Source organism: Caretta caretta, chromosome 3, assembly GCF_965140235.1.
Source record: "Caretta caretta isolate rCarCar2 chromosome 3, rCarCar1.hap1, whole genome shotgun sequence".
In the NCBI taxonomy this organism is placed as follows: Eukaryota; Metazoa; Chordata; order Testudines; family Cheloniidae; genus Caretta; species Caretta caretta.
In genome coordinates this window covers 101,880,065-101,901,363 of record NC_134208.1, presented here as the reverse complement: position 1 = coordinate 101,901,363, position 21,299 = coordinate 101,880,065, and the positions used below count along the sequence as shown (strand labels likewise).

The window sequence follows — 21,299 nt, the reverse complement described above, 5'->3', positions numbered from 1 at the left end:
AAGATCCAGTTTGACTGGGCCAAATTTTCTATCCCACTCTATCACCTTTGCATATCTCAGACTGTGCACAGAGGACAGAATCAGGCCCTTCTCTTCTGTGGGGGGGATCCCCCTGGCATGGAAGAGTCCTCAGAGGGCATAGAGCCAGCGTAGCAAACTTCTGCGCCATCCTTTCCCACAGTCCTTGGAGCAGAGTGTGTGCTGGGGGTCTTCTTGGAACATATCAGGAGCAGGGAAGGAAAAGTGTCTAGAACCTGCTGTGCTCTGACTGTCCTCATTTGGGCCCTTTGGCACAAGTTAGATCAGCCCCCATGCAGCTCTAACTTCCTCTGAGGCTGGGAATAGGATGAGAATCAGGGAGCTGTAACTAGCTTTCTGACAGCACACATCCTCTCCTCTGTGCCAAGTGTCTGCTCCATGCAGCAGAAAATGTGACCCATTGTCTTTTGAGGAATTAAGAGGGGAAAGATTTGCACTGGATTTGTTTTCTCCTTTTTTCTAGATATTTTATCTAGAACCTGTGGTGATTTTCTTTTTGTTTTTTACTTGAGAAAAATTCCTTCCCTTTACCAAAGCCTGATGGGGCAGATCCTCAACTGCTATAAACTGTCACAGCTCTAGCGAAGTCAATGGAGCTATGAGAATTTACATTATCTGAGGATCTGTTTCCACATGGCTACAGGTAACATAATACAGTGGTGCGGCAGCACTACTATAGTTAAGGTTGTATCATGACTTCTGTTTAAAAGTTGACCTTTTTAGGTCCTCTAAAATCCACATTCTTAGTCAGATTCCTTTGAACTTCGGTGTGCCTGAGGAGGATGCAGAGTAAGATTAATGACCCAAATTAGGGGTCAAAGCTAGCAGACTGCAGAGATGTAAGATCTGAAAAAAACAGCCGTTCTTCAAAACGTTTCTAGGTGTTTTTTGTTGCCTAGAACTAGAGATAAAACTTTTGATGTGATGCAGGACAACGTGGTCTCAATCTGTTGAGTTTAACCAGTGTAGTGCATGGCACCCACTAGATCTTTGGGGACCCAAATTGAGATGGTCTGGGTTTACTTCGTCCTGTCTCAGTGCAGGGAGCTGGACTTGATGCCTTCTCGAGGCCCCTTCCATCCCTACATTTCTACGATTTTATGATTTCAACAACTGTGGGGGTTGGCAGAGTAAAAGGTGTGTTTGTTAACAGTGTACTGTACTGGGGCACTGCTGGAAAAGGGCAGAGTTAAGGTTGTGTGGGCAACCCTAATTGAGTGTTTCCTGGTTTTCAAAAGTTTTGAGTTTTTCTGAACTCAACATTCTGCAGAGGGATGACACACCAGCAAGCAGCCTTAACTCTGTGCTAATGTAGTTTTCTGCCATTGACTATAAATTGAGTATTAGTCACATTCAAAATTAAATAAAAATAAATAAAAATTAAATAAAAATAAAAATGATAGCACAAAAGGTTAATAATCAATTTGCTTTTGTAAAAAGGGTATTGTATATACCTTTGCTTATAAATGTTAATAACTTAGTAGGGAATTTTTCTTTTATTCAGGACATGGCCTTTCATTATCAAGAGTCCAAAGCAATATAAAAATCTCTCTTTCATGGATGCGATGAACAAGTTTAAATGGTCCAGATCAGCAGGTCTCTCCTACAATGAGCTTGTTCTTAGACTGCCAGTGAATGTGAGATGCTCAAAGACTGACAATGCAGAATGGTCGGTAAGTCTAATCCTGCATTAGCTGTCCAAGTGCTATTGAAGACGTAACAATACTATGAATACAATGGGGTTCTCTCTGATCGAAGCATATGGGAGTTACTGTGCTTGAATTGATGGGGAATATGAAGTTGGTTAAATGCCTTTCCCCCCACTTCTCATGGCTGTTGAAAAACAGTTGAAAAAGTTTGGAAAAGTTGGAATATACTATCTGTATTTTCCTTTCTTGAGCACTGACAGGATATTAAATGACTGAAAAATCGGGACCCTAGTCAGTACATGGAATTAGTAATAGAATAAGGAGCCTTTCATCACCTCTGGGCCATAGGTTATGGAGTCTACATCTCTCACCTTAGGAGTTGGTCTTCTAGCTCAGTGATGAGGTGTGTTAGTAGGCCAGGGAAGGGAAATTCACATTGTTTGCCATATTTTCTCTGTGTCCGGTTGCAGGATTTCAGTCTCCAAGGATGTTCCTTTCTGATTCTCCCTGAGCACTAAATTCACTTAGAAATGTAAAGTAAAAAGTAATCCTCCACTGAGTTAACAGCAGCTCTAAATGTCTATTGACATTTTAACACTCCCTCCGGGAAAAAAATGAATGGCATGGCTACTGAACTTGCATTGACAAAGTACCATTAGAACACCAATGTAGCATCAGTGGAGGAGACATTGCAAAAATAAATGTGCTCTATTGCATATCTGACTCCATTATAAACAGATTCATGCATCAATTCTTCTCTGTATGTGAGCTCTGCTGAGCATGAGAGGGGAGTGCATCATGGACCCAGTTATGTGCTTGATTCTGTGCTTACCCAGCATGGGCATGAGTTAGAGAAGCCTAGATGCAGTTCTGTGTCACTGATGATATGATCTGTAAGCACACGGCTGTCAGTGGTGGATTGGCAAAGCAGTGCTCTCGCCCCAGCCCTGAATAGCTCCCTCCATCTCCCACTCCAGTAAGAGTGGGGACAACTGGCATAGGAGATTTATGCCATTGGGGGAGTTTCCATCCTTCAGGGGAATTCTCTACTCACTAAAATCCAACCCCCTTATACCTCCTGAGAGTTTCAAAAGGGCAGGAGTATAATGCAGAATCCGGCCTTCAATGTCCCTAGAATTCTTAGAGTTATCATATTCATACATTATAAGAGAATCTAACATTGATCAGATTGGCGTGACTTTGGGATGGAACTGAAATAATTCATGGTTCATTATCAGTACAGCTCTAACTACGCATAGTATGATATTACTAGAACTATGAGATACCTTCATTGAAATTGTATAGTGTGTGAGAGATTTTTATGAGACGTCTGTAAAATAGTTCTGATTTCATCCTAATATTTGCTATACTACTGAAATTCTATGAAAAGTAATTACAGACACTACACGCAAAATGTTCACTGTTCATGGTTAAATAGCTTGGCTGCTTTAATTTACTTAAAACAATAGTAAACATAAAATGCACAGCCAAAATAATTTCATTATTTATTTTTTGGGGGTTCTAGCGAAGAGGCTGGAAATCATATATGGAAATTATATCAGATATGGGGAGGATTTTCTATTTTCTCTACTCTTCACTTATTGGACAGCAATATTTGCAGCATTACAGACCCAAGTCAGTATGATCTCAGGAGGATCTGAGGGTGATTGACTCTATATTTTTATCATTAGTTTCTTTTTTCACCAAGTTACATCCATTAAAGCTAAGAGCAGGATATCTTTCTTTCTTTCTTTCTTTCTTTCTTTCTTTCTTTCTTTCTTTCTTTCTTTCTTTCTTTCTTTCTTTTCCATAACTAGTATTGCAGTTAGCCATCCTTCAACAAGATGAAGGTAAGAGCTCCATACTGGGTCAGACCAATGGTCCATCTATCCCAGTATCTTGTCCCCTACAGTAACCCATACCTGCACTTCATGGTGAGTGTACAGAACAGGGCAGCTGGAGTGATCCATCCCTTTCTTCCTCTCCTGGCTTCTGGTAATCAGAGGTTTATTGTCTCCTCAAGCATGGAGCTGCAGCCATGCCCATCTTGATTAATAGCCATTTAACACCTCTAGTTCTTTTTTTGAATCCAGTTATACTTTTGGCCATCTCAACATTGCATGGCAGTGAGTTCCACAGGTTAATTGTGAAGTGTGTGAAAAAATACTTCCTCTTGTTTATATTAAAACATGCTGCATATTAATTTCATTGGGTAACCCCTGGTTTTTGTATTGTGGGAAAAGGTAAATAACACTTCTCTGTACACTTTTTCCACACCATTCATGATTTTATATCATATCCCTCCTTAATCATCTATTTTCTAAGATGAAGAGCCCTAATCTTTTTAGTTTCTCCTCATATGGAGCCATTCCATACCCTTGATCATAGAATCATAGAAGTGTGAGACTGGAAGGGATCTCAATATGTCATCTAATCCAGTCCCCTGACTTCAAGGCAGGGCTAAGTAATAACTAGACCATTCCTGACTGGTATTTGTCTAATCAGTTCTTAAAAACCTCCACAACCTACATAGGAAAGGAGTACTTGTGGCACCTTAGAGACTAACCAATTTATTTGAGCATAATAAATGTGTGTGTGAGCTGTAGCTCACGAAAGCTTATGCTCAAATAAATTGGTTAGTCTCTAAGGTGCCACAAGTACTCCTTTTCTTTTTGCGAATACAGACTAACACGGCTGTTACTCTGAAACCTACATAGGCAATTTGTTCCACTGCTTAACTGCCCTAACAGTTAGGAAGTTAGGTTAAGTTTTTCCTAATGTCCAAACCTAAACCTCCCTTATTGCAATTTAACCCATTGCTTCTTATCCTGTCCTCAGAAGTTAAGAACAGTTTTTCACCTCCTCCTTATAACAACCTTTAATGTACACCTCTACCCCGATATAACACTGTCCTTGGGAGCCAAAAAATCTTACCGTGTTATAGGTGAAACCACGTTATATCGAAGTGGCTTTGATCCACCAGAGCGCGCAGCCTTCCTCCCCCCCGCAGAGCGCTGCTTTACCACGTTATATCCGAATTCATGTTATATCAGGTCGCGTTATATCAGGGTAGAGGCGTACTTGAAAACTGTTATGTCCTCACCTCCACCCTTCTGTTCTCCAGACTAAACAAACCCAGTGTTTTCAATCTTCCTTCATAGGTCATGTTTTTTAGCCCTTTAATCATTTTTGTTGCTCTCCTCTGGACGTTCTCCAATTTGTCCACATCCTTCCTAACTATATTCTTTTTGAGATGGAGTGACCAGAACTGGACACAGTATTTAAGGTGTTGGTGTACTATGGATTTATATAGTTGCATTATGATATTTTCTATCTTATTTTCTATCCCCTGCCTAATAGTTCCTAACGTTCTGTTAGCCTTTTTGACCACTGCTGCTCATTGAGCTGAAGTTGTCAGAGAACTATCCATGATGACGCCAAGATCTCTTTCTTGAGTGGTAACAGCTAATTTAAAACCCATCATTATATATGTATAGTTAGGATTGTGTTTGCCAATGTGCATTACTTTGCACTTATCAGTGTTGAATTTCATCTGCTTTTTATTGCCTGGTCACCCAGTTTTGTGAGATTCACCTGTAACTCTTCATAGTCATCTTTGGATTTAACTGTCTTGAATAATTTTGTATCATCTACAAACTTTTTTTAATTGTTTGCTCCCTTTTCCAGATCATTAAATAATTTGTTGAACAGCACAGGTCCTGGTACAGATCCTTGAGGGAGCCTGCTGTTTACCTTTCTCCATTGTGAAAACTGACCATTTGTTCCTACCCATTGTTTCCTATCTTTCAACCAGATACTGATCCATGAGAGGACCTTCCCTGTTATTCCATGACTACTTAGTTTCATCAAGAGTCTTGTCAAAGATTTCTGAAAATCCAACTATATTGTATCACTGGATCACCCATATCCACATACTCATTGACTCCCTCAAAGAATTCTAATAGATTGGTGAAGCATGATTTCCCTTTACAAAAGCAGTGTTGACTCTTTCCCACAAATCATGTTATCTATGTGCCTGATCATTCTGTTCTTTACGATAGTTTCTACCAATTTTCCCAGTACTGAAGTTAGGCTTATCAGCCAGTAATTGCCAGAATTGTGTATGGAGCCCTTTTTTAAAAAATGGTGTTACATTGGCTACCTTCCAGTCACGTGGTACAGAGGCTCATTTCAGCGATAGGTTACATACTACAATTAGTAGTTCTGCAATTTTATATTTGAGTTCCTTCAGAACTCATAGGTGAATGCCATCTGCTCCTGGTGACTTCTTACAGTTTAATTTATCAATTTGTTCTAAAACCTCTTCTATTGACTCATCAATATGGGACAATACTTCAGATTTCTCACTCAAACAGGGTAGCTCTGATGTGGATATCTCCCCCACATCCTCTGCAGTGTAGACCGATGGAAAGAATTCTTTTAGCTTCCCTGCAAAGGCCTTGTTTTCCTTGAGTGCACCTTTAACACCCTGGTCATCCAGAGGGCTCCACTGCTGTTTGGCAGGCTTCCCGCTTCTGATATACTTACAAAAATTCTTACTATTAATTTTTGCATCTTTAGCAAGTTGCTTCCTAAATTCTTTCTTGGCCTGCCTTATTTTACTTTTACTCTTCACTTTCCAGAATTTGCGCACCTATCCTATTATCCCTATTAGAAGGATTTGATTCCTAAATTTTAAATGATGCCTTTTTTTCCTCTAACAATCTCCATTATTCTGCTGTTAAGCAATGATGGCATTCTTTTGGTCCTCTTACTGTCTTTTCTGATTTGGGGTATACATTTAGTGTAAGCCTCTATTATGGTGTTTGTAAATACTCCCCATGCTGCTTGCAGACATTTCACCCTTGTGACAGCTCCTTTTGGTTTCTGTCTAACAAGCATCCTCATTTTTGTATAGTTCCCCTTTGTAAAGTTAAATGTTACTATGGTGGGGGTTGGGGGTGTTTTTTTGGCATTATCCTCCCTACAACTATGTTGAATTTACATTATGATCCCCTTTACTGAGCAGTTTAGCTATAGTTTCCTCTTGGACCAGATCCTGTGTGCCATTTAGGTCTAAATCAACAGATTCCTTAATCCTGATGAGGGCTGAATGGCCAAGAGGTCAGTGATCTGATACAAGAAAGGAAGAAAATCTTAATTCTGAGGGTGTTCATTGAAAATATTTAATCCCTCTTTAGGGTTGTCATCTCAGTCTGTCTTAATTTTAAATGTTGTGTTTATTAAGATTAAGTGACTGTTTATTTCCAGTACTCTATGGAGAGAGCAACTTCAAAACCAGCCCATCAAGCCACAAACCCATCTGTTGCATTTCCAAAGGCTAAAAAACGTGTGCCCTAAGCTGCTGGAGTCTCATTTTTCATGGAACTCCTTTATTTATCTCAAACATATTCATGTTTGTTTTTAATTCAAGTTGTTGCTCATCTTAATGGGGAGTCCACTGCAGGAAACACACAACCAAACAGTGTACACCATCCCACTCTTATGTCAAAGCAGGGGCAGACGGGGGTTGTGGGAGCTGCATCACAATGACATTGAGGTGACAAGGAGGACTCTCTGAAGATTATACTCCATCATCTTTATTGTGTGCAATAGTCCCTTCCATTTCACTCTTTGAGGGGGATGTGCAGAGGAAACTGCAAGTGAGGACAGCATGAAAGCTGCTGCTCCTGAAGAAACCTGAGCTAGAGCCCCAAGGGGACTTAGGCACCTAAAGCCCAGTTTTAAGCACCACTGCCAATCTAGAAAGCCCCCACTCAGCTGCCACCTAACTCTGTAGGTGCCTAAACTCATTTTGTGCCCTAAATTTTTTGTTTTGGAAGTTCCCAAGATACCTAAGTTTCTGCCTCTGGGCACGCGCACAGCTGCCTCACTCAAGGCAGTATCTTCCACCTGAGCCCCAATTTGATCCACGAATCAGTGAAAGATCGACATCCTTCTGCCTATAGGGACCAATCCAGTAGGCATGCTCAGAGGCTATCTAGCGCTATACAAAACAGTCGGGGGGGAGGAGGGGTAGTCGTAAAGGAGGCCCCTCCCTCATCACCGTTAGCCCCGTGATTAGGGTGCTCACCTAGGATGTGGGAGATGCCCAGTACAAGTGCCCCCTCTGCCCAATGAGAAGAAGGGGTTTAAACTGGGATCTGCCGCCTCTCAGGTGAGTGCTTTAACCATTGGGCTACATGGAGAGACTCTTATTCTTTCTCTGGCCCAATTAGTATGTAATTGAAGTGGAACAACTTCAACAGAAGAGACTGAGAAAGCCCTACATTGGAATATCCCTGCCCCCAGCCCTTCTGGGTGGAGTTGCCCTTAATGGACAGGCTGCAAAGGAGTTATGCTGATTTATGCCAGCTGAGAATCTGGTCCAGAATACGTGGATGGGTTGATTGAGTTTGACAGCTACGGAGGTGGAGGCACTACTGCAGTATAAATACGAAATAATAACGTTTCTGATGGACACACTGGACGGAAACTCCCTATCTTCTATATGACAGAAAATCTGATCATTTTCAATATTGTTTTAATTGTAGATCCAAGGCATGACAGCTATACCTCCTGAAATTGAGAGACCGTACAGGACAGAGCCAGTAATATGTATCTCATCTTCCTATTTACATTGCAGTCTATTCCTTAACCTGTTGTTCAGTGCGTGTGTCACAGTCAATACCCTTAGGAACAGTTGGCCCTTTGTATAATAATTTAATTGTTTTCATGTATGTTCTGTATGCCATGCAACTCCAGATATGTTTGCACTGTTGCTATTGTAGATTTATTTTTTTACATATTAATAAACCAAATGTACTAGTCCAAAATAAAATGTTGACTTCTTCTGAAAACTCTGTTTATTTTGTTTTTTAATGTACAGTATGTGTAAAGAACAGTAGGTACACTGCTACGTTACATTATCAAAATTGTTTCCCCTACAGTTTTGTTACAGCTTATCCTGGCTTTTCACACAGTGTTTCTAGAAACAGCTCTGTATCCAGATAATATTAATAAACTAAAATTTAAGTAGTTCACCTTAATCAACGTGGAGTGTGCTGTATTATTTTGTCTTGGTTCTTGAGACTAATGTAGGGCTTGATCCTGCGAATGCTTATCAACCTGAGTAACTATACACACCTTGGGCTGGCTCTCCCCCTGCTGCGGTAAAATTCCCAAGAGAGAGCTTTTGGGGAAGGAATTTCGGCGGGAAATCCCTTGCAGACTCTCTCCATCATAGTCCCTTTGAGGGGAGGTAAGGTGCACAGTTTGTCCTCCATGGAAAATGGTGCAGGGCAGAACCCCAGGGATCATTGTAGAGGCAAGAACTATCCATGCAGAGACACTTTGTCTTTGCATGGGCTCTGGCTCCAGGAACCCTCCATCCCAGCTTCGGGCAACGGAGTGTAGTTTCTCCTCAGAGGTGTAGCACAAGCCGCCTCTCTGATGTTGTTAATCAGAGTGGCTTTTCCCTCCCAGCACGGATTGGGTCCTGAGTTCTTTGTTGCAATGTCTGGTGCCTCCACTCAAGGTGACTCTTCTCTGTGCCTGGGACACAAAGGGTGCTGTTTCAGGGAAACAACTAAGGGATATCTGCACTAAACTTGTTTCCTAACTGATTGGGAGCTTCTGGAATGAATCACAAAGACCCCGTATATCATTTTAAAGTAAGATTCCACAGACCACTGGTTTAATCTTGCAACTTTCAGAACACAATATGCGGCTTCTTCCTTTGTAGCTTACTGCCCTCTCCAGTCAATACCAAAACCTGGGATGGACCAATGTGACCCGGCTGCTATACTTGGTACTCTAAAAGACTGGCAAAGATCCCAGGCTGGATTTTCCACCAACACTACGGATTCTACAATGGCACAGCTGTAGCACTATAGCTATATTGCCATAGTGCCATAGTACACAGACAGAAGGTGTTTTTCCATCGAAATAATTAATCCTCCTCCTGGAGTGGGGGTAATTAGGTTGATACAAGACCTAGCTACATCTACAATGGGGGTTAGTTTGGCTTAACTGTGGCTTGGGGTGTGAATTTTTCACACTCCTGAATGGCATACTTAGGTCAATCTAAATTTTAAGTGTAGACCAAGGTTAATACTATACTGTTAACAAGGAGTATGACACAGTACACAAGAAACAAAATACAGTCATACAAATCCCAACAAATAAAATGCCACACCCAAAATAACAGTGTAACAAAAAGGGGTCTTGACTGGTGACAGGAAACAGAGGCTCTAGGGAGGGAATCATAGAATCAGAGAATATCAGGGTTGGAAGGGACCTCAGGAGATCATCTAGTCCAACCCCCTGCTCAAAGCAGGACCAATCCCCAACTAAATCATCCCAGCCAGGGCTTTGTCAAGCCTGACCTTAAAAACCTCTAAGGAAGGAGATTCCACCACCTCCCTAGGTAACGCATTCCAGTGCTTCACCACCCTCCTAGTGAAAAAGTTTTTCCTAATATCCAACCTAAACCTCCCCCCTGCAACTTGACACCATTATTCCTTGTTCTGTCATCCGCTACCAGTGAGAACAGTCTAGATCCATCTTCTTTGGAACCCCCTTTCAGGTAGTTGAAAGCAGCTATCAAATCCCCCCCATTCTTCTCTTCTGCAGACTAAACAATCCCAGTTCCCTCAGCCTCTCTTCATAAGTCAGTTCCAGTCCCCTAATAATTTTTGTTGCCCTCCGCTGGACGCTTTCCAATTTTTCCACATCCTTCTTGTAGTGTGGGGCCCAAAACGGGACACAGTACTCCAGATGAGGCCTCACCAATGTCGAATAGAGGGGAACGATCACATCCCTCGATCTGCTGGCAATGCCCCTACATATACATCCCAAAATGCCGTTGGCCTTCTTGGCAACAAGGGCACACTGTTGACTCATATCCAGCTTCTCGTCCACCGTAACCCCTAGGTCCTTTTCTGCAGAACTGCTGCCTAGCCATTAGGTCCCTAGACCCTATAATGTGTTATAGTTAAATAATATATACTTAAATATTAATAATACAACAAATTCCCCACCTCTCAACATTCACAGATATACCACAGCTCTCAGCTCTCCCCTGGCATCTTCCCAGGCAGGCGGAATGCATAGGATGAGTCCAGAGATGAGTGTATGGAGATGAGAGGAATGATATCCCTAGCCTCTGTTTGTCAGAGGGTGGAGATGGATGGCAGGAGAGAGATCACTTGATCATTTCCTGTTAAGTTCACTCCCTCTGGGGCACCTGGCATTGGCCACTGTCGGCAGACAGGATACTGGGCTGGATGGACCTTTGGTCTGACCCAGTAGGGCCATTCTTATGTTCTTAAGTAGCAGCACTGCAAACGGACAGTTTAGAGAACAAAAGGACCCCTCTGACAGTATTTTCACTCTTGAATGGGCAGGGTTCTCTCTCTGGTCTGGAGCCTTGTGGAGATCCCAGCTGGCTCTAGGTAGCTGGCACCAGGCTGGTTCACTGCCTCTCTGGCCACTGATCTCCACAAGCCTGGAACTGCCTGATCCATGCACTAGATCCCACAGCAGTTCACACCCTTTGTGGGGACTGGGAGCTAAGCAGAGACTCCCTGAGCTGTTCTGCTTCTTGCTCTGCTCCAAAGTTAAAAGCCAAAACTGCTCCTAAAAAGCCTTGTTCCTTTGTCTCTGAACCAGGCTGTCCCCTCCCCCTGAGGGGGTTGAGCAGTCCTGTCTCCTCGTTGGCCCAGAAAACTGTCTGTATAAATCACCCCATGTTCAAAAGCCTTCCTAATGCAGGAGCTTTCCATTTACTCTGCCCTGCCCTGGATTCTAAACATGCTGGAAAATGATGTCCAGAGGCTCTGGAGCCAATTTTATTGTGGTCCATAGGCTAGGGCCCCTAGGATATGTCTACAGGGCAATAAAAGAGCCGCGACTGGCCTATGTCAGCTGACTAGATGTTCTGGCTTGGGCTGAAGCCTGGGCTCCAGGACTTCACAATGGGGGAGGGTCCCTAAGCCTGGGATCCAGCCTGAGCCCTGAGCCCTACACTGCAATTTTATAGTCCTGCAGCCCAAGCCCTGCAATTCCAAGTCAGCTGATGTGTAGGTCAGTGTAGAGACACCCTTTGAGGCTCAGTCCAGCATTCCAGGAGCTGATTGATATACTCCTAAAGGGGTTAGAGTAGCTTCTTTTTCTGCCTTAAAATGAGAGCAGATACTGAAAAGAGTGATGTCCTGTCTCTTGTGAAAAGATAACATCTCTTTTGGGAGGAAATTAGGACCAGACCTAAGCACCACCTTCTCTGCAAGGAAGATAAGACAATGAGGAAGAATGCAATGCAGTGCTGCTAAGTCTCCTGTGTAAAGAGCCAAAATGATGGCCATTGTGAACACCACTTCCAAATGAAGAGAAGCACTGAAGAATGGGTGAGAAGATGAGAGTATACAGGTGAACCAAAGCCTGATTTAGGGTTCAGGATGTGTATAGGGACCTACCTATCGGGTGTAATGTACAAGGCAGCCTCATTTAAAATAAGACATTCTAGGGAGAATTCCAAAGGGAACTTCTCTAATGCTACTTCTCAGTGATACAACCTGCACTCAGAAGGAGAAAAGAATCCTCATCAAATGCCCGAGGAATTTCTAATCCTGGAGCTGGGAAGCAGTGATACAGGAAGTCCATAAATGCCCTGCACTTTTCATGCAGCCACATAAATCACTAAAGGTGAACGTATTTGATTCACCTTTTCTTTTGGAAAAGAGAATACAGCACGAAATGAGAAAAGAAAATGGACGCCGGGTGCATCTTGCTAAACACAGTGTGCTTTCTTGCATTTGCTAGTGGATGTGCGTTTCTGGCTTCAAGCCTACATGGACTTGCTTTGGAATAAAAATAAATAAAGCAAACATATGGTTATTTCCCATTCACGCAAAATAAATGGCTCCTATCTGATTTGATGCAGTTTCATATCGGAGAGGGGTTTTTTCCAGGGGGACCTCACCTAATGATATCTTAACCAGTGTTGTTGCCATCCAGTATGTCATGCTATGATGTAAAATGAAGCAGGCTAGGAAGGGATGTTTGTGAGCTGTAACCACCAATACACCAGGCAGCAAGAGTTTCCATATTCTCTAATGGATCATTTCTGCTTGGCCTGCCTCTGCTTTTAAGTGGCTAGAAGGGAGAGCAATGGAAAGTTGGCTTTACTGGTAAACAAAACATGGGTGAAGCGACACAGATTCAGCATGCTTCCGGCGAAAAGAAATGGGAGCAAATATGCATGTATGTATATATGTATTACCAACTAGATTTGCATGTATGTATATATGTATTACAAACTAGATTTGCAATGGAGAAAAAAAGGATGGAGACTGCCAAAAACCAAAACATGGGCGAAAAGTACCAGAAGTGAACACCGTGGCATTGAGAAGGTCAAGGTAGGAAAAGCATATGCGGCAGCGGCTAAGATCTTTTGGCCTTGTACACAAACAGCTTTCAAAAAGGAAGGTACAGTTTTAATTTCTATGGTTTGCTGCACGATTACCTTCTACTGCAGCATATATGTTTGCAATGTACAGCTACTTGGAAGTTTTATAGTAGTTGTAGTTAAATGAGAAATGCAGTAAATACTGAACTTAAAACATTCTCTGTGAGAGGAAAACGTGTGTGAAGAGGATATAATCAAAACAATCCTGTGTGATAATCAGTGATTGGAGAACTTCAGAAATTTCTGGAGCAGACTGTAAATCTCTGCCAGCTCTGTATCTGTAAACAGCTCTGTATATAATACTTTAGTGTGCAAACATTTATGTTTTGGAAAAGAATATAAAAACACTCTCCTTCATCAGAACCCATGTGAAATATATATCAGTGGCATCCGCAAAATGAAATATTATCAATTTCTGTTATGCTCTTTAATCATAATAAAGCTTGCAAGTAATGAAAATGTGGCTCATCTTAAACATCTGGGATACTCGGATGCACAGATGTCTAGAATTCTTATTTGAAAGTTTTTTTTCACTTTATCAGAATACAAAGATGTAAAAAAGGTGGCATTCGGTATTTATATAGCACTTCAATTTTTGCCCCTATTAAGGAATCTGTCATTCCTCATTCCTACTTCTTCATTGCAAGGGCCTGTTATGTGATACAGGCGCAATCCACTTGTGATTAAATCACAGTGACATCTGTGCAAAGTGCTTGTGTTGAGTGAGGACCCTGAATGGCCCCTAGTTAAAGTCAACTGATACGATTTGGTAGGCCTAAAACCCCCTTCTCTTGGGAGGGTTGTCCATTTTAAATTAACCAGACTGGCTGTTTTACATTCCCATTTTTTAAAATAGAAATGATCTATTATAATCAAAATGTCCAAAAGGCTTAAAGGGAACATATTTAGCAAATAACAGAATCTGAGGCCACTATTTGTTTTTAACATTCCCTCTCTCCTTTCTCCCACACTCCCCTATAACCTAGAATGTGACTAGACATACTTTGAAACTGATGACATTAACTGCAGAACATATGAAAATCTCCATTCCTCTTCCCATGCTCACCACATGAGAGCATTTTGATGTTAGTATATTGCTTGCAAGGTCCTGTCAGATGGGCTGTGTGTTTGTTGTAGCTCTTTAATAGAGAGGGAGCAGGAAATGCTGAGAGAGAGAGAGAGAGAGAGAGGCTGGAGCTGGCTCTCAGGAAGAGTAGGCTAGGTCCCTGCCGGCTTCCTCATCTGTCAAGATGGAGGACTGCCTGAACACCAGGCTATCTGATGATTAATAAGCCTTAGCTCTTATGCGGAGCTTTCCATCAGCAAATCTCAAAGGAGGTCAGTATTATTATAACAGTGCCTTAATGTGCTATGGGTGTCTATTATGCCCAGATCTCACTGGATTGTGATTTGGGGGCATTTCTGCGTGCGGGGCCTCCTGCAACAACACACAGGAAATTTTCCTCCTTGGGGCCCCTTTTGCTGCAGGTAGCTGTGTCAGCTTCCTGCTGTACTGGGGTCTGACTCCCAGCAGTCCTTGTGTGGTCTGAAAAGGCAAGTGTAATACAGCAGAGCTGCCCCCTCCCCACCAAGCTTGGCAGCAGCAGCTGGATTCACATACTCTTTCCCCTGCCCTCCCTCCCCCCATAGTGCACAAAGGGGGATTAATGAAGATAGTAGGAGCCCTGGTAAAGACCCTTTCCTGTAGGCTGGAGACAGCCATGAGTTGTGGATGGGTGGGCCTACTGGGGGAGCAAAGGGCTGTGGGAGCTTGCAGTGTGGAGGATGCTAGGTGAGGTGGGGTGGGGCTGTGGATCAGGGACCCGCAATTTGGTGTGCCTAATTTATGCATTTAAGGTTGAATTTTCACTTATAAATGGTGCATATGGGAGATAGGCAGGAGAGTTCAGAAACGAGAAGGTGGTACAAAACCCATAATTTGCAGCTTGAGTAGTGCTGTGTGGGGTAGAGGGTGGAAGGAGCGTATGGTTGACTGCTGCCAGACTGAGGCCCTGGAGGAAGGGCAGATAAGGTGGTAGGGCTGCCCCCACTTCCCCGATGGAAGTGTCTAGCACAGACTGCAGTTTGCCACTGGAGTAAGGGACTTGCCTGGTGAGTGGCTGGACTACAGGCTACTGGGTTCCCCAAAAGTTGGGGAGACAGCAGAGCAGGGCACAGCCACAGGGCTGTGCCCAGAAGAGGATGTTGCGGTCTGGGCAGTGATGCAGGTCCCAGAGTCGTAGAGATAGCAAAGTGGGAGTAATGGTGCATGACACACCACGGGAGGAGGGTGCCCTGCAGAAGGACTTGAGTTAATTCCAGAATGGCTATCGGGAGGTGCCATAGTGGTGAGTCCTACACTGCTACAGGGAGGAACTGAGCAACGTCTCAGCCCTGTGCTCACAGGGAAGGTTCTTCAGTACTCATTTTATTGCACCATGCCACAAGCAATGGGATTGCAATACCCACAAGTCAGGTAATGCTGAAACAGAGCTGCCAGTATTTCCAAGCTGAAGTGTTCAAAATGGGTTTATTTTCTTACTCTGCATGACTAGGCAAGTCACTTAGGGCCAGATTTTCAAAGGCATTTAATTTCATTAGAAGATGAGTACCTAAACTTCTTAAGTACTTTCGAAAATCCCACTACATACATCTTTAGGGGCCTAATACCTTTCGCAGTTTTGCCCTTAGCCTCTGTGTGCCTCCAATGGGAATAATAGCACATCCCGATCTTCCATGGGTATTAGAGAAGCATTAAAGATTTTGTGTGCACAGATACTATGACAAAGGAGACCAAGGTAGATGAAGCCCCTCAAAACCTATGGAATCTTTTGTTCTCCATTATCTCTCTTCCTCCTCTCTCCCCCACCCCCAACTGTTGCAAACACATGCTTTTATTGTGAGTCTTGCAATATTTGGTGGGCTTTTAAAAGCTCTGGTTTCTGGAATCAGAGTGTATGTGAAAATCTCAACTTTGATTGTAACAGTTTTCAATCCATGTGGTTTGGCAGAAAAGCTTGAAAACATGACCCAGTATACCCTAAAAGCTCACAAACTGGAAGATTTTTAGACAAATTAAAACATCCCCAAAATATTTTAAAGTCAAATTTAAGCCAATTTCTTGATTTGGGGGGTCCTGACCTAAGATTTTTGTGATGCTTGGGGTTGGTAATATTAGGTCCCTCACATTCCCCCTGTGTACTCCAGTCCGCCTCATTTTCCTTCCCTTTTCCACCATAGACTCTTGACCCTCATTTTCTCTCCCTGCTCCTTAATCAACCATCCTGTCCCCATTTCCCTGTTTTTTCTCTACTTCCATCAGCCTCCATCTTTCCTTCTCTCACATTTCCCTCTCCCCCACAATCTTTGTCTGTTTCCACAGTCTGCAACTCATCCCTTTCCCCACAACAGTCCTTTGTCCACTCACTGTCTCCTAAAACACAAGGGGCAGCCTGTCTTCTGTCTCACTGACAGTCAGTGACATTGAAACAATTTGTATAGTGGGGGTGTTGAAAGCCATTAAACAAAAATGTAACCCCTGTATATGATGGAAACCATTTCAAGCCAGGGGGTTCTGCTGCCCTTGTGAATAAGGGCAAATGCTGGTAATAGAGCTGGTGAGGAGTTTCTGATATATTTTTTTAAAGTCAGAAGGTTTCCCACACCCTAGCTGAGTGCCCTAAACACTTGGCTATAGAGTCAGTCTTTCCCACCGCAGGATTTGTTCTATTTTGGCTTAATATTCACTGGGCAAGAGAGACTGAATGTATAACCTGGTGGTTATGCACTCACCTCGAATGTGGGAGACCTGGGTCCAAGTGCTTGCTCCAAATGAGGTAGAGTACAGACTTGAACGTGGGTCTCCCACATCCCCACGTGAATACCAGAACCACCCAAGCTATTATTTGGGAGGGTTCTCAGTTACCTGTTCTTCTCCTCTCATGTCTTTCACACCAAAAATTCAAAAGGTTTCAGTTTCATTCTGCATCAAATTTTTTACGTGGCATTCTTGATTGCTGACCAGCCCTAGTTGACAAGAATGTGTCAGGACATCATGAGAAGCCTTTAGATAATCATCTGAAAATATGAGACTCATAATCATAGTGCAAGAGTTGGCAACTCTGTCTGCTCTTACACTGGCCTGCCTGCAGTTTAGACAAAATCATATCTCTTCCTCCCTGCCTACGAGAAGATCAAGACATGCTAAAATCATGATTAAATTCCAAGAGCTGACATGCCACTTCTTCTGAGCCACTGAGCAAGGATTAACCAGGATCACACAGGCATATCCCACACAATCAATTTCAGGTCTTCCCATTACCTGCCTTCGTTTGTATTCTATTTGTTGCTTCAGTATTTAGAGTTCTTTCTCGTTTCACTGAGTTATTTATAGATACACATTTTTCTCTTCTGGATTCATAATTGCTTCTCCATTCCATCCAGTCTTTTTCAAGGTAAGATAAATCTATAGTCAATGCATAAGTGTGAAATCTCATGGAGGACCCTATTCGCTATTGCCCTGTTCCTGTGTAGTCTTTACACTTGTGCAAGGTGAGTGGGAAAAATGCTACCATTCTGACAGTGTTTAAATCCAATTTGCGCTGGTGTAAATGACCACAGAAGGTGCAGGGCAATAGTGAATTAGACTCTGAGTATCTAAGGCAATAAGTTGCGCTGGCAGATATTTCTCTGCGACATTTCACAGCTTGACAAAACACACTAGTCCATCATGAGTATAAAGCTTTCTTGGGCAAGTGTGGGGTTCACTACCATCAACTTCCGCAGAACCCAAGCTGTTATTTAAAATACATTACGTTTCCAGTCCTTATGGCTTTGAAGATTACCTTCTAAATGTAAAGCTAGTGTTGTCATCCTAAGTCTGTAGGCAGACAGCTGCTGCTGCTGCTTATAACTTTGCCAAGGGGTCACAGAGTTAAAACTGACCATATTCTTGTCAGTTTTCATTGATGCTATGCAAAATTTCTGTATTCCTCAATGAAAATGGCAAGAATTAGGTCAGATTATCTTTTTGTTTTTTAAAGACTGTATTCTAAAACCCCACATAGACTTTACACTGAAACAGATTGTATTGCTACATTGCCAAAGTATTGCAAGGATTTTAACTGTGATTCCTATTGAATTTAATGGGAACTTCATGGCTGAAACTATTGTGTGGCTTCTTTGAAATACAAGAGGGTACTGTGCAGCCCATTATAAACTAATCAAATGCTTTTTATAATGAAGGCTATTAGAGCTGCATTATGGGCACAATCTTGCTTCCATTGAAGCCATTGGGAATTTTGCCATTGGCTAGGCTTCCTAGATGATGATGAAAGGAGTTTTTGTAGGTGACTGGCTGGCTTGAACTCTTGCTGAGGTAATTATTTAATGCTGCTTTCTTGGAATTGCATTGGTAATGTGTGTCAGGGCACTTAGAGCCAGAGATAGGTGTCTTTTTAGTTATTTTTAAAAATCTAAATAAATAAAGGACGTTAAAAGGAGCAGGCCCAAAGTCTCTGACGTGTTGGTTATAAATCCCAAGACAATTAAAGTCAAATGGCAACACTCCTGAATCAGATGTAAGGAAACCATGATAGAGCTTCATTTTCAACTAAACCATTGTGCAGTGAATTCATGGGTTGGTTGTTTGACTAGAGGTTTTCAGAGTAGACAAAAAGGGTACAAATAGATGCAGTTTACAAATAGTAAAAAAGGAAACAGCCCCTCAGCTCATCAGTTTTATTTGAATCAAGATGTCTGTTTAATTTGCCATTTATTTTGTTTTTTTAATTGTTTAAATTCTGAATCAGATAATATTGTAACAACCAGCCTTTCTTGCCTTTCTGGCATCTTATAGCTAAATAATGTAGCCTTCCTTAGCTTTCAAAAGTATACTTTCTTTTTGGTATCCTCACCTGCTGTCTATATTGAAATACCATTACTTCTTTTAGAGTGGCACCCATGTTAGTCTGTATTCGCAAAAAGAAAAGGAGGACTTGTTGCACCTTAGAGTCTAATAAATTTATTTGAGCATGAGCTTTCGTGAGCTACAGCTCACTTCATTGGATGCATTCAGTGGAAAATACAGTGGGGAGATTTATATACATAGAGAACATGAAACAATGGGTGTTACCATACACACTGTAATGAGAGTGATCAGGTAAGGTGAGCTATTACCAGCAGGAGAGCCGGGGGAGGGGTGGAGGGAAGAAAACCTTTTGTAGTGATAATCAAGGTGGGCCATTTCCAGCAGTTGACAAGAACATCTGAGGAACGTTGGGGGGGGGGGGGCGGGGAATAAACATGGGGAAATAGTTTTACTTTGTGTAATGACCCATCCACTCCCAGTCTCTATTCAAGCCTAAGTTAATTGTATCCAGTTTGCAAATTAATTCCAATTCAGCAGTCTCTCGTTGGAGTCTGTTTTTGAAGTCTTTTTATTGTAATATTGCAACTTTTAGGTCTGTAATCGAGTGACCAGAGAGATTGAAGTGTTCTCTGGCTGGTTTATGAATGTTATAATTCTTGACATCTGATTTGTGTCCATTTATTCTTTTACGTAGAGACTGTCCAGTTTGACCAATGTACCTGGCAGTGGGGCATTGCTGGCACATGATGGCATATATCACATTGGTAGATGTGCAGGTGAATGAGCCTCTGATAGTGTGGCTGATGTGATTAGGCCCTATGATGGTGTCCCCTGAATAGATATGTGGACACAGCTGGCAACGGGCTTTGTTGCAAGGATAGGTTCCTGGGTTAGTGGTTCTGTTGTGTGGTGTGTGGTTGCTGGTGAGTATTTGCTTCAGGTTGGGGGGCTGTCTGTAAGCAAGGACTGGCCTGTCTCCCAAGATCTGTGAGAGTGACGGATCATCCTTCAGGATAGGTTGTAGATCCTTGATGATGCATTGGAGAGGTTTTAGTTGGGGGCTGAAGGTGATGGCTAGTGGCGTTCTGTTATTTTCTTTGTTGGGCCTGTCCTGTAGTAGGTGACTTCTGGGTACTCTTCAGGCTCTGTCAATCTGGTTCTTCACTTCAACAGGTGGGTATTGTAGTTGTAAGAATGCTTGATAAAGATCTTGTAGGTGTTTGTCTCTGTCTGAGGGGTTGGAGCAAATGCGGTTGTATCGTAGAGCTTGGCTGTAGACAATGGATCATGTGGTGTGATCTGGGTGAAAGCTGGAGGCATGTAGGTAGGAATAGCGGTCAGTAGGTTTCCGGTATAGGGTGGTGTTTATGTGACCATCGCTTATTAGCACTGTAGTGTCCAGGAAGTGGATCTCTTGTGTGGACTGGTCCAGGCTGAGGTTGATGGTGGGATGGAAATTGTTGAAATCAGTGGATGGGTCATTACACAAAGTAAAACTATTTCCCCATGTTTATTTCCCCCTCCCGCTCCCCACCACCAACCTTCCTCAGACGTTCTTGTCAACTGCTGGAAATGGCCCACCTTGATTATCACTACAAAAGGTTTTCTTCCCTCCCCACACCCACTCTCCTGCCGGTATTAGCTCATCTTAAGTGATCACTCTCCTTACAGTGTGTATGATAACACCCATTGTTTCATGTTCTCTGAGTTTATAAATCTCCCCACTGTATTTTCCACTGAATGCATCCGATGAAGTGAGCTGTAGCTCATTACTTCTTTTAATACTTTTTAAATAATTTTAATCATTTCTCCATTTGAAGTTGGATGTGGAATATATTTACCATTCAGATCCTTTAATAGCAGCTGCTTTCTCTATTTTAACCCTCCGGTATCTTTTATAATTCACATCTTTGTATTTAGGACTATATTAGTTACAGTAGGCCTGCTTTTTTCAGAGGTGCCGTGCACTTCCACATCCTATTGAATTCAATTAGATGTTGTGGGGGCTCATCTCTTGAAATTGGGCCCAGTGTTTTTTTTTTTCTCCCCACTTTCAGTCCATCTCAGGCTCTGTATTGTAACGGCCATCTTTATAGCAGAGGAGGATTGGACAGAACACAGCCAGTTGTTCTTCAAGGGGGGATTCCGTACCAGGGAACACTTTAATTAAATGTTTGTGTTTCTGTTTTGGTGTTTTCTCCATTACTTTCCTTGTCATCTTTGTTAGTTATCAATGTTTGCTCTTAAACAAATGTCGTCTTGTACAGCCCCACTC

The 21,299-nt window shown here is 42.4% G+C and overlaps 1 protein-coding gene across 2 annotated transcripts in view; it reads left to right on the top strand.

Moving 5' to 3' along the window:
• Positions 1-8,737, top strand: part of MOXD1 (monooxygenase DBH like 1) — an 86,608-nt gene extending 77,871 nt beyond the window's left edge. For both annotated transcript variants that reach the window (XM_048844536.2, XM_048844535.2), the window contains exons 11-12: positions 1,544-1,712; positions 8,243-8,737. In XM_048844536.2, coding sequence (XP_048700493.1) covers positions 1,544-1,712; positions 8,243-8,407 — 334 coding nt within the window. In that variant the 3' untranslated portion in view covers positions 8,408-8,737. The remainder of the gene's footprint in view (positions 1-1,543; positions 1,713-8,242) is intronic.
• The last annotated feature ends 12,562 nt before the right edge of the window (positions 8,738-21,299 follow it).